Source organism: Phocoena phocoena, chromosome 3, assembly GCF_963924675.1.
Source record: "Phocoena phocoena chromosome 3, mPhoPho1.1, whole genome shotgun sequence".
Taxonomy (NCBI): Eukaryota; Metazoa; Chordata; class Mammalia; order Artiodactyla; family Phocoenidae; genus Phocoena; species Phocoena phocoena.
In genome coordinates this window covers 117,581,468-117,597,220 of record NC_089221.1, presented here as the reverse complement: position 1 = coordinate 117,597,220, position 15,753 = coordinate 117,581,468, and the positions used below count along the sequence as shown (strand labels likewise).

The following is a 15,753-nucleotide window of genomic DNA, read 5'->3' as shown; positions in this document are numbered from 1 at the left end:
GTGCTCGCTTCGGCAGCACATATACTAAAATTGGAACGATACAGAGAAGATTAGCATGGCCCCTGCGCAAGGATGACACGCAAATTCGTGAAGCGTTCTATATTAAAAAAAAAAAAAAAGAATTGGGAGAGCTGAGAGAACAGTGGGACACTGAGCCTGAGAGGCAAAGGGGAGGGATGACATTAAAGAAGAAAAGTGGGGAGTGGGGGTAGGGAAGAGGCCCAGGGCAGGTGCTAGCTCAACAGATAATAGATCCTGACTCTAATATTGCCTAGATTTTAGCTCTAGCAGCAACCATGGCTATTATTTCTTTGTATCTAGGTCAGTATGCATAGTAGGTGTTCCATAAATGCTTTTTGGTAGAATAAATAAATTTATGAATTTTAAAGAAAACTCAGGAAAAGTGAAGTCTTCAAATTTCTGACCTTGGATGATATTGGAAGTGTCTGGGAAGTAAATGAAAAAGAAGGCACATGAACTGGAAATTATGAAGTAGAAGCAAGGTTGAATTGGACACTCAAAGGTACACTAGCCTGAGGATTTGGGAGTAAGGGCCTAATTTCTTCTCCTCATCCTGCTTCACGCCCCCAGAGTTGAATCAACCTCAGAATTCCTGTTGACCTCAGGAGAGGATCCCAAATACACAAATCAGGAAAACAGAGAGAGGAAAATCTTTGAATGTTAAACAGCAAAAACATTCAGCTTGAAAGACATCTAATTTTTTCTCAATCCAAATTAGACAGGCTATGATGCTTAAAAGAAAACGAATGCTGGTGCGAAGCACGAATGTTTTATCTGATTGAAATAACACAGGACAGATACATCTGTGTCCAGATTGTACTTCTGCTGTGGTCTATTTTAGGGAGCTTCTGGATTTGAATCTAAAACTGATATCTGGAAAAGAGATAATAATTTGTGCTCACATAGTGCTTTTCATTCAAAGGTCTCAAAGCACTTTACAAAGAAATAAGTATTATTATCCCAGATGGAACAACTCAGACAGAGGGGCTGCTGCCCTCTTCAGCAAATTGGAGAGTGTAAGCCCTTGGACTCTTGATGCAGCCCTAGGCTATAAATTATTGAATCATGTCCTCTATTGATTGGGAGCTCGGACTACCAATGATGTGACTTTTAAAAATATACATACAAAGTAGAACATCAGGCTCTATGCTTAAGAATTTTAGCATGTGTTCAAAAAATATGAAAATGGGTGGTTTTAAAACTGCTGAATTGGGGTAAAGTGTGTCTACTTAAAGTAAGAAAATGGTTATTCTAGTCAGACTAATACTAGTTAACATGTGCTAAGCATTATTCTAAGTGTGCTATATATATTCTCTTATTTAATACTCACAACAATTTTTTTTTTTTTTTTTTTGGCGGTACGCGGGCCTCTCACTGCTGTGGCCTCTCCCGTTGCGGAGCACTGGCTCCGGACACGCAGGCTCAGCGGCCATGGCTCACGGGCCCAGCCGCTCCGCGGCATGTGGGATCCTCCCGGACCGGGGCACAAACCCGTGTCCCCTGCATCGGCAGGCGGACTCTCAACCACTGCGCCACCAGGGAAGCCCCTCACAACAATTTTTTAATCGACGTATAATCGACATGTGACGTTATATTAGTTTCAGGTGTACAATATTATAATTCGGTATTTGTATACATTGGGAAATGATCACCACAATAAGTCTAGTTACCATCTGTCACCATACAAAGCTACAAAATTTTTTTTCTTGTGATGAGGACTGTTCAGATTTACTTTCTTAGCAACGTTCAAATTTGCAATATAATATTTTTGACTATAAGACTCGCGGCAATTTTAATGAGGTAAGAACTATTATCACTTTACGCATTTACCATTGAGGAAACTGAGACCCAGAGAAGTTAAGTAACTAGGCCAAATGTCAGCTAAGTAATTGGCAGAGCTGAGACTTGGATGTAGGCAGCCTGAGTCCATTACCCATGCTCTTAGCCAGTTACTCCGTGCCAGGTACTGTGAAGCATTTTGCATGCGTTATGTCACTGAATCCTCACAAAACCTCTAGAGGTAGGTATATTATTATCCCGATTTTATTTGGGAAGGACAGTAAGGATTAGAAAGGTGAAGTGACTTGCCCAAGCTCCCATTCCAGTATGTGGGGAGCCAGGATTTTGCAACATAAACAAAAAGAACACTAGGCAGGAAGTCAGGGTTTTAGTGATGTTTCTGCCACTAACTAGGCTGTGTGACCTTGAGCAAATCCAATAGTCTGCATGGTCTCCAGGTCTTCCTCTGTGACAGGAAGCCATTGGGCTACATTGACGCTGATTCCTTCCCAATGCTAATATCCTCAGAGTCTCAATATCTGTTTTCTATCTGGTCCCTTGTTTAAAAATCCTTGGAGGAAAAGAAATTAACCACACAGAACCTGAGAGTGACTCTGGAAGCCAAATTTAGAAAACAGATCTCAAAAGGAGAAAAAAAAGGAGTTTACAAAATATCTTTACTTAGAAAATGAGACTGTCCTGCAAATTGTTTGGCTTGATTTGTGAGACCCAGTGACCACATAAAGGCCATACACATCACCTTGATGGACCAGTTCTCCTGGATGTAATAAGCCATGTAACCTGGGTCTGTGGCCATTTCTGGCCACTGAATCGGCTAAAGCTGGAAGAAGTCCATCCTCATGTGGGAGGGATCTGGGAGAAGAAGCCAAGCTTTTCATGTGGGTGTTCTATCTTGAATTCAGTATGTCTATACCATTCTGTCTACTTCTGTTTTTGTTCTCAGTGATTATTATGTAGTGACACAGCCCACTGCTACCATGAACAAGTTTTTTCACAAGCATGTGGGGAGCCTGTATAGTGAACAGGTCTGCCTTCCATTTCTCTGTCTGGTTCTGTTCAAAAGTATTAGCTTGATCCACAGGAAACAAAATCATTATCTTGAAGAGATTTCCGTACTCCCATGTTCATTGCAGCATTATTCATAGTAGCTAAGTTACAGAAACAACAAGATCAATGGATGAATGCGTAACTGTGGTATATATATATAATGGAATATTATTCAGCCCGAAAAAGAAGAAAGTCCTGCCATTTGTGACAACATGGATGAACACGGAGGGTATTATGCTAAGTGAAATAAGTCAGCCAGAGAAAGACAGATACTGCATAGTATCATTTATGTGTGAAATCAAAAAAAAAAAAAAACAAAGGCATAGAAGCAGAGAATAAAATGGTGGCTGCCGGGGACTGGGGAGTGGGGGAAGGGGGAGAGGTTGGTGAAAGGGTATACGCTTTCAGTTATAAAATGAATATGCTCTTAGGATATAATGTATAGCATGGTGACTGTCGTTGATAACTATTGTATAGTTGAAATTTGCTAAGAGAGTAAAACTTAAGTGTTCTCATAAAAAAAGGGGGGGCAGAGTATAGAAGGTGGTAGATAATGTTAATGAGTTAATTGTAGGAATCCTTTCACAATGTATACATGTATCCAATTATCATATTGTACACTTTAAATATATGACAATTTCATCAAGTATACATCAATTAAATAAAAATAAATAAAAGACAGAAAAAAAAAAGAAAACCAAAAAATGCCCCAAAATGTGAGCTTGAGTTTGTGAGAAACCTTGGTCCTATCAGTAGCTCTGTGATCTTGCGAAAGTCAAATTCTCTCAGAGTCTCAGTTTTCCTCATCTTTTGTAAAATGATGCTTATACCATTTGCTTGCCAGTGTTGTACATTTCAAATAGTCTGACATTGGTGGAAGTATTTTGGAGAGATTGGAGACCCCTCAGATGACAATGAAAGCGAGGCTGCAAGACGCTTTCCCCTCAGAGAGACACGGTGTTGTGCATAGAGCAAGCCTGAATGGGAATCCCAACACTGCCTGCCACTTGGGCAAGTTACTAAACCTCTGTAAGTCTCTTCAGTTTGTAAAATGCAAAGTTGTTGAGGCATAGAAATATAAACATGAAGCTCCTGACACACAAGAGGCCATTTAAATATGGTGGCTATTATTATTTTGACTATCAATTATTGAATTACACTGAAGAGTTAGCAGGTTCAGAATATCAAGCTTTATTTTCTGAGACTGTGTACCAATTCACTTTGATCCCTAAGGAAAAGCCGGAAGAGAATTGGGCTCTCTTCTCTACTAAATGGCTGATGTTAATTCTGTAAAGCTTATCTTCATACACACCACACCTTGGGGAAATCTGGACAAGGACCTCTCTTCCTTTTAGACATCTCTGCCTAAGTCTCCACCCTCTGTGGCCGCACGAATTCTAGTGGACAATTTGGATCTCAAAACTTATCTTTGCATTCTAAAGAAGATAAAGTTATAGTGCAATAATTCCCAACCTTTTAATTCCCTAATAATTCTCTTTTTTAGCACCAGAATCTCATTTTAAAGTTAAAAAAATTTCAAGGAATCCCATATAATAATAGTTCTACTTTAGGTCGCTTCTGATTGAGAAAATACATGATTAAAAAAATCAGCATCAGTAAAAAAAATTAGAGGATTCTCTCTCAAACATTGTTGGGAATAGGTAGTATATGAACTTGATTAAAAAATTCACAAGGTACAAAAGGGAACACCATGAAAAGCATTCTTCTTGCACATACCTCCGCCACCCAGTGCCCTTCCCCAGAGCCTGCTATTGTTTCCATTTCTGCTGTGTCCTTTCAAAGGTAATCTACGATCTACGAATATTTATGTATGTATCCTTTAAAAAAAGACAAAACGGTAACATACCTTGCCACTCCTCTTCACCTTGTTGCACTCTTCTGCATACTTAACAATGTCTTGTTATACTTTAAAATGGATATGTGAAAAAAAGAGATGGAATATGTATTATTATTCCCCACACTGGCATCTAGTATTGAAAAATTGCATTGCATTTTTTTTTACATTTTTAAAACCTTTTTATTTTATATTGGACTACGGTCAATTAACCATGCTGTGAGTTTCAGGTGCACAGCAAAGCAACTCAGCCATGCATATACACGTATCCATTCTCCCCCAAACTCCCCTCCCATCCAGTCTGCCACATAACATTGAGCAGAGTTCCCTGTGCTATACAGTAGGTCCTTGTTGGTTATCCATTTTAAATATGGCAGTGTGTACATGTCGAACCCCAACTCCCTGAATGCGCTGCATTTTTAATATACAGAAAATCCTAGTGTGCATTAACTACATACCACATAGAGAGTCTCAGCTCTTAGATTAGGAACCACCGGTATAAGTAAAATATCAATAACGTTCAACATTAATTTTGGCCCTTACTCTACACCAGGCATTGTTCTAAGCACTTTACACTTGTTATATCACATAATCCACATCCTTCAAATCCTTCTAATCCCAGTTTAAATGTTATCTCCTCAGAGAAACCCTCCCTTATCCAAGAAGACCTACCCTCTCCCCTTTCCATTATTTCCTATCATTTCATCCTGTTTATTTCCTTCAGGACAGTTACCTATTCGTCCTATTTCACCTATTTGTTTACTGTTGTCTCCCGAATGGAGTAAGAGCTTTGGGAGCGGGGACAGTGTCAGTTTGGTTCACTGCAGTATATCCAGTGACCAGTCCCATGCCTCGGTGCTGGGCACAGAGGAGCCATTCCATCAGATGTTTATTGAATTAAGTACACAATGAGCAAAAAACAATTATATGAGGTAGACCCTAGTATAATCTCCATTATACGAATGAGAAAGCTAAGCCCTAGAGAGGGAAATAGAGTCAAGTCAAAATTAGTAACTTACAAAATTGGTTTAAAACCCAGTACTGCTTGACCCTAGAGCACAAGCTCTTCGCCACTACCCTGGTCTCAGAAACAGAAGACTGAGTACAGTCTTGGCTGTGTATGATCTTGAGTAATTCCCTTTTCCTCCCTGGGATTGTTTCTTCCATTGCAAAATGCGAGGGTGGAGTTAGTAATCTTCCTTATAGCTATGATCGATGCAAATGGAAAAGGAGACACTGAAGGGGCCAACAAGATTGGCTTGATGCCTTTAAGAGAGCTGATTTCCATTCTTTAATTCCTACCCTCCTTCTTTCACTAAGGATTTGCTGATCCTTATTTTACGCTAGGCACTGTGTTGGTTGTTCCTTTGGATAGGTATGTAAAGACTAATAGGACATAGTCTCTGCCATTAAGGTGCTTAGTCTGATGGGTCTAATGCAGACCCATTAGTAGCTGCTTGAAGTACAGTATAGGTCTTTGCCATAACAGTAATATGTATGAGGCACATGGTAACACAGAAGAGGAAGGAATTAATTCCATCTTGTATGCGTATGGTGGTGAGGATGGTGGTGCATATGTAGGGAGGGAGGGATGAGGTTTACTGCTGAGCTAGGCCTTGGGGATAGAATAGTTTTCCAGGTGGACAAGGCAGAGGTGAGGCTTCCTGGACACAAGAGACATCATGTGCAGAAGCACACCAAGAAACAGTATGATGTGCTGAGGACTGCTAGGGTAGGGGCTTGGCTCCCAGAGGATGGAGTTGGCTAAGTAGAGGGGGCCCGTGAAGAGCCATGCTGAAGAGTTTGGACTTTACTCCTGAGAGCAGTGGCATGGCCAAATCATATTTATATTTTATTTTTAGAAAGATCACTCTGGCAGTGGTAGGACTGGAGGAGGGTAATGAGGTGAAAGGTGTGGAGACTAGTGAGAAGGCTTTGTGGTGGTCCAGGTGAGAGGTGAGGAGCACTTGGACCTCGGGTATTCATGCAGAGTTGGAGAGGAGCTAGATAAATCGGGGATTTTTTTTTAAAAAAAAGAAGTGGCAAAGGACTTGGTTGTTGGTTGGATGAGGGAGAATAAAATGAGACTGAGGGACTTGCTGGATTGGGTGGCCAAGTATAAAACGGTTCCATTAATGATTATATGGAATTAGGAGTTGGGTGGGAGAAATAATGCTGCTGGCTTTGAATATGTTACGTTTGGGGGGTCTCTTAGCCAGGAGGAAAGCTCTAGCTCCCTCTTGCCTTTCCAGAATAGCATTCCTAGCCAAAGTCAGACATCCTCGGGCCAGTTTCCTGCAGTCCCCAGTCAGGGATAAGATTCTCCAAGACCTCACTGGAATTCCTGAGCTCCATATGCTTCAGGGATATAACCTGGGTCTTAAAAACTCCCTGTATCCTTATTGATAGAAGGAGAACGGATCCCTAACTCGCTTTTTAAAATCAGATGCTGGTTTCAGTGGAGCAAACTCTCCTGCCTGTTTGCAAGCAGCACACTTTTAAAAAGAAACCATTTCCTGTGGGGCAGCTCTGGCCCTAACCGGCTCTGGCTCTTAGGTTGGCTCCCAAGAAGCCCCCACCTCCTTTAGGAAGAGGCTTTTTTAAAAGAAGATGAGGTTGTACACCGTGTAACCTGGTCCCGCCTGGCTCCTGGAGAAAGCCCAGAGACCTGGGGACTGGACCCTCTCTCAACCACCACCCGGGGTTAGGTGTCCTCAACGCAACGCCGAGGCAAGACTCCATGTAGCCCCAATTCTCCCCCAAATGACGGGGCTGGGATCCTCCCCCACCTTAACTCGAATCTCCAGCGCTCACCTGGCGGTGGCAGGGCCAAGCACGTGGGCCCGATTAAGGGCTGGCCTCTAGGGTCCTCCCAGGGAAGGGGATATACAACCCCAGGAGGCAGGAGGCTGGCCAGTCACCCGGGCCGTGACAATCTCCTTGGCTCCTACAGCCGATGTCCAAAGGCAGGTCACAGCCTGTGTCCCACTTCCCCCTTCATAGGACGGTGCCAGAATCTGTTATCTCTACTCCGCCCTCTGCTCACGCACTACCCCACTGTCGTGCCCATAAATCCCAAGAGCAAAGGGTAGCACAATTCCTCCCGCGTCCCTGCGGGCCCTGAAGCCGGGCACTAAAGCAGTGCAGTCCCAAGCTTCCCCTGCAGAAGCCGCGCTCCCCACTCGGTTCGGGGGTAGAGGGGGCGCGAGAGAGCAAGTGGGCGGACGTCCCATCCTCCGCATCCACCTCCAGGTCCTGGCGCGCAGGGTGGGAGCGCTGCGCGCCTCCGCGCTGCGCATAGCGGCCCGCTTGCCGCCTGCCCCCTGCCCTAGCTGGGCCGCCTCCCCGGGCTGCGGGTGGAGAGCTATAAGGCGCTAACGTTACGCTGTTTCCGGTTTTCCAGCGGGCTCTGGTTTCCCCTCCCAAGGCGGCGGCGGCGGCGGCGGAGCGGCGGAGCCCCCCAAATGGCCTGGCCAGATGCGGCAGGTTTGCTGCTCAGCGCTGCCGCCGCCGCCACTGGAGAAGGCTCGGTGCAGCAGCTACAGCGACAGCAGCAGCAGCGAGAGGAGCAGCAGCAGCAGCGGCGGCGAGAGCAGCAGCAGCAGGAGCAGCAGCGACAGCAACAGCGGCATCTCTCGTCCCGCTGCGCCCCCAGAGCCGCGGCCGTCGCAACAGCCGCAGCCCCGCAGCCCCGCAGCCCCGAGAACCGCCGCCCGCTCGCGAGCCGCAGCCGCCGGCGGCATGAGGCGCGACCCGGCCCCCGGCTTCTCTATGCTGCTCTTCGGTGTGTCACTCGCCTGCTACTCGCCTAGCCTCAAGTCGGTGCAGGACCAGGCGTACAAGGCACCCGTGGTGGTGGAGGGCAAGGTACAGGGGCTGGCCCCGGCCGGCGGCTCCAGCTCCAACGGCACCCGTGAGCCGCCCGCCTCGGGTCGGGTGGCACTGGTGAAGGTGCTGGACAAGTGGCCGCTCCGGAGCGGGGGACTGCAGCGCGAGCAGGTGATCAGCGTGGGCTCCTGTGCGCCGCTCGAAAGGAACCAGCGCTACATCTTTTTCCTGGAGCCCACGGAGCAGCCCTTGGTCTTTAAGACAGCCTTTGCCCCTCTTGACACCAACGGCAAAAACCTCAAGAAAGAGGTGGGCAAGATCCTGTGCACTGACTGCGGTGAGTCGCCCCCTCCCTCTGCTAGAGAAAGGGGGGAGGGGCGAAGCTGTGGAGAATGGGGGTGGGGCGGGAGGTGCTGCAGGTGCCCAGGCCTGGCAGCGCCCCGGCCGGCCGCTGGGGGGTGGGGCCGCCCCTGTGCAGGGCGTTTGGCATGGTGGGTGAGGGTGTTGGGCTGGGGAGAAGGAGGATCAGGCTCAAAGTGTGCCACGGGTGGGGGCGGGGGCACGCGCTGGCCTGTGCCAGCAGGGATCTGCGGCTGATGTATGGCATGTGGGGCTGGAAAACTGCCATCATAGCCCAGTAGCGGCAGGAAAAACGGAGGGGTCCTGGTGTTGCTGGCCCTAGGCTCAGTGAGTCAGGAGTGACCCTCGGAGGCCTTGCCCGCTCTGCTCCCACGGGCCTGCCTTGCCCAGGCTGGCAGGGTCTGCAGGAGCAGCTGGGCAGATTCCCAGGCTGTGAAGGCCTCCGCTTACAAGTTCTCCTAGGGAATCATGGCCCCCGCCCCCTCCTTCCTCTCCTGGGCTCCCGGTCAGCTCATCCACACCGCTGGCGCAGGCAGAGTTGGGACTTTTTCTGCTACTGTTTTCTGTCCCCCATGTGGCTCAGGGTTTTTTTCTGCATCGTGATTGCTTGTCTTTTCTAAGCTGGTAGCACAGCCCTCTCTTAACCTCCACGACTAGTGAGCAGACACCTCTTTTGGCAGTTTCTGGGAGATCTTCCTAGGTCTGTTGATTGTGATGACGGCAAAATAGAGTAACTTCTGCTGAATGCTGTAAGTTCAGCTCTGACATCTCACCAGCAGGATGTGTTGACTGCATATCTCACCTTCATGATGTTGGGTGCTGAACAGGAATGCAGGTGATTAGAAACAAAACACTGAAATCTGTAGATCTGTGCAGCTGGGAATGGAGGTCTCCAATGTCAAAAGTCAAAGAAATGTCAGTTTAAGATCTTTTTTTTTCTTGTCCCTGAATCCAGTACTTACTTCTCAGTAAGATATTTCAAACCAAATTGTCCCCAGACTGGAGTGTTTGATGTTAGCTTGTCTTGTGCTTATTCATATTGGGGTTTCATTTTATCCCCAAAGGCTGGATTTGGTGTTTGCAGTGTGACTTTGAGCTGTGTAATCACTGAATTGTGACAGATGTCCTGGTCTGTCATAGAAGTTGGTGTGTTTACTAGTTTACCAAGTGATTCTGGGTAGTATAAATAGGCTTTGAGTAGCAAAGAACGTGTAACAGCTTGTAGGAAGTTTTGCTGCCCTCATCTTTCTAGATCAATGCCTTTGACTTTCAAAAGCTTCCCTTCTACCCCACGTCCCCCGCCCCCTCCCCACCCCTGTCCTTCAGGAGACGAATTTTAGTTTAGTGGCGAGAGTATATCTAGGTATTATGTTAAACTGTGACCACTTTAATCAGAAGACTCTTGCAGTGTCTTAATAAGAAGAAAGAAACTTTGGTGATAACAGCAGTTTATCTCTCTGACATTGTCCTGAGGAATATTGTTGACTGCTCTTTAATGTTGGTTTTATGCTCTGAAATGTTTGATGATGACAAATTGAGACCAGTTAAAAATTTCTAATTTTTTATTGTGTTAAGCATTTTGTCTGAGATCCCTTGGGGAGCTGTGGAACTGTATCGTGCAGTGGGAAATAGATAGTAAAAACATTTATTGAACCTTATCCAAGGACAGCTTCTGTTTTGGTTTTCAGTGAGTTGCTCCTGAATGTGCATCGTGCACATTGCCACATAATCCCTTGTCTGGTCCACTGAGCCCCAATGGTCATCGTCCCCTGTCTTCCTCCTCCTTTCCTCCTTCCTCCATCAATTCTACCTTGTTTGTTTTAGTGAGTGTTTAATAGCTTAATAGTTGAATGTGGAGATCATGAAAGATCTGGGGTTCAGAAATATAGTCTGCTTTTAGGTTGTGGTCATCTCATATTATGAACATAGCATGTGCAATATCGTTCTCAAAAAGATAAATTTAGGACTGCAATCACTGCTTACGAGAGGGCCCTCATACGTCACAAATTATCAAGGGGCAGGAAAGTGTATGGGAGTAAACATTTTAGAGTGCAAAAATTTTTGCTTTGAGTTGATAGTATATAGATACAAGTCAGTTTGGTGGCTTTATCTAAGGGGATTAGAAATTAAAGGACATTTTTGTGAGAGGAAACTTGTGGAACTGGTGATAATATGACAGAAGAGCATAAACTACATTTTCTTATTTTCTACAATGTGGTTGAAGAAAACATGCACTAGTAATGGTATATTAAATAAGGAAACAAATCTTCCTAACTAACTACAACACCTTACTTGTGCTCAGCAGGAAATAACTAACAAATTGATTTTCTGTTTTCTATCTCTAAAAAAAGCCGTCTGGGCCACAGGGTCATTGGGAACATTTTCTCCTTGGAGCAGATCTGCCCATTGCAAAATAGGGAAACTGGCACCTGGAAACTGTCATCATGGCCGTTATATTGAGCAACTGTGGTTAAATTGTTACTTTATTTAGCCATTTTCAGCTGTGAGCCTGTCTGGGCTCTGAGAGGTATGGTTCCTAGGGAGATTGTCCAGAAAGCTGTGTTTTGGTGGGCCAGGACTTTGGGATAAGGTACCATACAGAGAGATAAAGGTCTTCATAAATGGCTCATTTTACCACAACTATGAAATGTTGACTTGTAGCCTGTTAAGTCCTTCTGGAATAGCAATATCTGTCTGCCAGAGGGGCATTTTTATAGATCTAATGTGTATCATTCATCCCAAATTACTACCTCTGGTGGTAAAGAGTGGAGTAAAATCTTTGCATTTCTCAGATTACATACATGGAGGTGTTTTCTGTGCCTTCTGAGGAAAGAACAGGAAAAAGATTTGAAAAGGACCCTCAGGGATTAGCAACTCTGTACAATGCTATGAAAGCATCCTGTCCTGCAAATAGTTCTACATTTTTAATGACGGTTGCATATATTTTGGTTTAATCACACTCTATCATTTGCTTTCCTATATGTGTATGTTTTTTTTAAAATTGTTTCCTTATTGAATAGATGCAATAGATATCTTTTTTTTTTTTTAAAGAAAGATCATTCTTCCTTTGGGACTTTATGATTTGCCTTTTTCTTCCAACGTATAGTGTACTTTGTTGTTAAAGCTAGAAAAGGTGTATTCCTGGGGGACTTTATGTTCTTTAGGATAGTTTTAAATTAATGTGGCACCCAGATTCACATATTAGAGCAAGGTGGTTACAAAATTCAGTATAGCAAAAGCGACTGCATATTTTTAAAGTGCTGTTTATTTAAAGAATCTTTTCTTCCCCAGCCAGCTGGAAACCCAGCTGTGCTGCAGCTTGAAGATGGGGAAAGTGAAACTAGATTAGAAACTGACCAGTCCTAGTGGTGAGGACAGGCTTGATTATAGATTTAGGGGTAGAATTACCATCACAATGTCATTATTTCTTTCAGTGGCTGCTTTCCTCAGCAGACTGGGATTCTTGGGGGCAGGAACCATATCTTATCTTTGAGGTCTTTCTCCTAGCTCTCCTGCCCTTCAATGTTTGGTACTGCTGGTGGCTTACAGAGGGATTCTCATAAGTGTCTTTTGAATGGATGAAGTCAAGTGAAGTTCAAAAAGCAAGCCTCCAGATTAATACTAAAACAATTTTAACTCTCCTATCTGTGACATCAAGTCCTGTGCTGAAAAGCTGAGTTTGATGATAGCCCTTACCTGTCGCTATGGGAACCTTTTTTTCTGAAGGAGTCGTAATCAACTAGAGTACTTAACCACAATGTGCTTAATCATTGTGCTGATTAGTGTTAATGGGATTTGAGCAGTGGAGAATCTAGGTCTTGTTGAAGAAGACCCTCTTTTTTTTTTTTTGGAAGGCAGGTTATCACCGCCCCCCTCATGTTTAAACAAAATTAAGATAACTATCAACTTGAATTAACAAAAGGTTTGGGGGCTAGAGAGGGTGTTATATTAACTAGCTAGGTGACTAACTTCTCCTTGGTCCCAAGGCTCTTAACCATCTTTTATTATCTAGGACTTTTTTTTTTTTTTTTTTTGGCTACGTTGGGTCTTTGTTGCTGTGCGGGCTTTCTCTAGTTGCGGCGAGCGAGGGCTACTCTACGTTGCGGTGCTCGGGCTTCTCATTGCGGTGGCTTCTCTTGTTGTGGAGCATGGGCTCTAGATGTGCGGGCTGCAGTAATTGTGGCTCTTGGGCTCTAGAGCGCAGGCTCAGTAGTTGCGGCGCATGGGCTTAGTTCCTACGGGGCATGTGGGATCTTCCCGGACCAGGGCTGGAACCCATGTCCCCTGCATTGGTAGGTGGATTCTTAACCACTGCACCACCAGGGAAGTCCCTATCTATGACATTTTAATTTCATTTCCTAATAGCAAGTATGTCATTAATTTTTTTCCTTTATAAAGTTGTATTTATATTTTTGAATATGTAACACTTTCATATGGTTCAAAACTTAGAAAGCACATAAAAATATACGGTGCAAAGTCTTCTTCTTACCCCTGTCCTCAGCTACCCAGCTCTTAGGCAATTATAACATATTCTTGAAATGTGTATTTCTCTAAAAGCAAAATGTTTTTCAAAGTAATCTTATTTTTTTTCTTAACAGATGGAGAATGTTAATTTTGCCATTAAGCCAATATTATGGTAAATTCTTCCCAAGTAGTGTGTGTGTGTGTGTATATATATATATATATTTTTTTTTTTTTTTTTTAAACCTAATCCAAGATCTTAACCAATATCCTACCTTAAAAATATAACCCTAGAGTGAGGAATAAAAATACCAACTTATTTTTCAGATACTTTGCCGTTAAGAAGTTTTCTATGGCAGTGAATTTTGTGAGTCTTAATTGGGGTGCTCAAAGGAGAGATCCAAAGGTTTATCACTGAGCTTTAGGGCTGCAGCTCTGCCCATACAGCAGTTCCCACTGTTTACACTCTTGGTAGGTAATCTCACAATAGCATCCATGTGGGAAATCACATGATCCCATACATGGGAAGAGAAAACTCCACAGTGCATGATTGCTTTGATTCTCACTTAGAAACCAAAGACCCCAGTTGCTGATGAAGAGGTTGATTTTGATCATATTCATGTATAGCTGGTATGACTCCAGGGGGAATTAGCCACTTGAATACTACTTTGAAGTATGTTTAAGGTAACTGATTTGAACATAGTGTTAAAATTTCAGAGGATCGAGGAATTTCCATTTGGATAACTAGGGGAAAGCAAATATGCAAATCTAAACAGTGGGACGTCTTAACCCTCTAAAGTCTGTTGGTTTAGTGGCATATGGCAATTTTGAACATTGACTTGAAAAAGGAATGATCTCACTATCAATGAAGTTTCCCCCGTGCAGTCTTTGACACTTGTTCTTGGGTCTTTCTTTTCAGGGTCTGAAGCGTTGTTAGTATAATTTACATCAAAGGTAAAAGAAATTTCCCTCCAAATTTTGAGTTTGGATGGATGTGTGTGAAATGCGGATTTTTGTCTTACTTGTTTCCCGTGAATTAACCCTCCCCACTTACTTATTGGAATTTGTACATAGAGATAAACCCAGTTTGTGAATTTCAAGAGATGATATAGGGAGCTCTTTAGAAAACTGAGGAAAGTAGATGAATTGAGCAGTGGACGTGCTAAATTATGACGTTTGAAAAAATGACTGTCTTATGTGAAGTTCAAGTAGACTCCTTTAAAAACAACAGTACACACAAATGAATCTTGGTGAGTAATGTTTCAAGCAAGCCTGTAGGAACTGAAGCAAACCTGGAGGATGATTAAAAGGCTTTAGGATGACATGAAAGAGGACATGCTGTACCCAGGCAAAGAGCTGGGAAGCTTTTGCCAATCTGGGGTCAAAAGACAGAGATTCCACACTTGACTGAGATCATTTGCTGCTAACCAGCTGTGGTGTTTTTGATAATTATGAAATGAGGTTGAGTTAAGGAGCCTTCTTGCTCTGGCTAGTTGCTGTTGGCAGAGTGTGGCATGCAAGCTCCATTTTACAGTGACATTCCCTTCCTGCTTTGTACATGCAGTGAGATCCAAATAGCCTCTCCAGGGACCTTCTCTGGGACAGAGCCTCTAGCTCTTCTCTGTGCCTCTGCTCAGAACCTGATTGTGCTGCTTGCCTCCTGGGGTGGGGCTGGAGGTAGTTAACATTCCATTTGCCCTTGCAGATGTTTCCAGAGTAGCAGAGGCACAGGTATCCTAGGGAGTTTCCTTATTCTACTAGCAACACAGACCCCCAAGATGTGATGTTCAGGTTACTTTTTATTCTCTCTTAGGAAGCAGAATCTTTAATGGTTCTTTTTTTCCTTCAATGATTTCCTGCGTTGTGCTTAGGACATTGGCTTCCCCCTCCTCCTTCCCTCCCTTGTCTGTTTATACAGACTGAGGATCTGTCTTTGTCCTTTAGGCTGGGATGTTTTACTTGGTCTTGATCTTGATATTGGTCCAACTAACAGAAGCCAAGCTGAACTAACATTCCTCAGAATTAAATATAAGGAAGGTTACCACATGGCTAAATACCTGGTCCAACCATGGGAAAGTCAGGACATCATTAATTTGATTGCGACAGTGATGCAATTTGGTATCCCAGAGGTTGTATTACTAAAAGAGCTTTCTTTCATTTCCGTCTTTCAAATGTTTGCTTCAACAAATGTGCTCTGTGTAAAGAACTAGGTACTTTAGGGGAATTGCATCAGACAGTCCCTGTCACCAAGGAGCTTACAATCTAGAAGTACAAAGATATAACAGTAATTCAGTCTAGAGTATGACAAATGCCATAAGATACACCAACATAGTGCTTTTGGCAGGAGGGGAAGAGTCATGAAAGAAAGAAAGATCTGGTTA

The 15,753-nt window shown here is 43.9% G+C and overlaps 1 protein-coding gene and 1 non-coding gene across 6 annotated transcripts in view; both read left to right on the top strand.

The window, feature by feature from the left end:
* LOC136121819 (U6 spliceosomal RNA) lies at positions 1-107 on the top strand. Its single transcript, XR_010655820.1, has one exon. It is a non-coding gene; the product is annotated as a U6 spliceosomal RNA (small nuclear RNA).
* Positions 108-8,200: 8,093 nt separating this feature from the next.
* NRG2 (neuregulin 2) overlaps positions 8,201-15,753 on the top strand; it is a 178,365-nt gene continuing 170,812 nt past the window's right edge. For all 5 annotated transcript variants that reach the window (XM_065874281.1, XM_065874280.1, XM_065874277.1 and 2 more), the window contains exon 1: positions 8,201-8,888. In XM_065874281.1, the coding sequence (XP_065730353.1) occupies positions 8,201-8,888 (688 nt within the window). The remainder of the gene's footprint in view (positions 8,889-15,753) is intronic.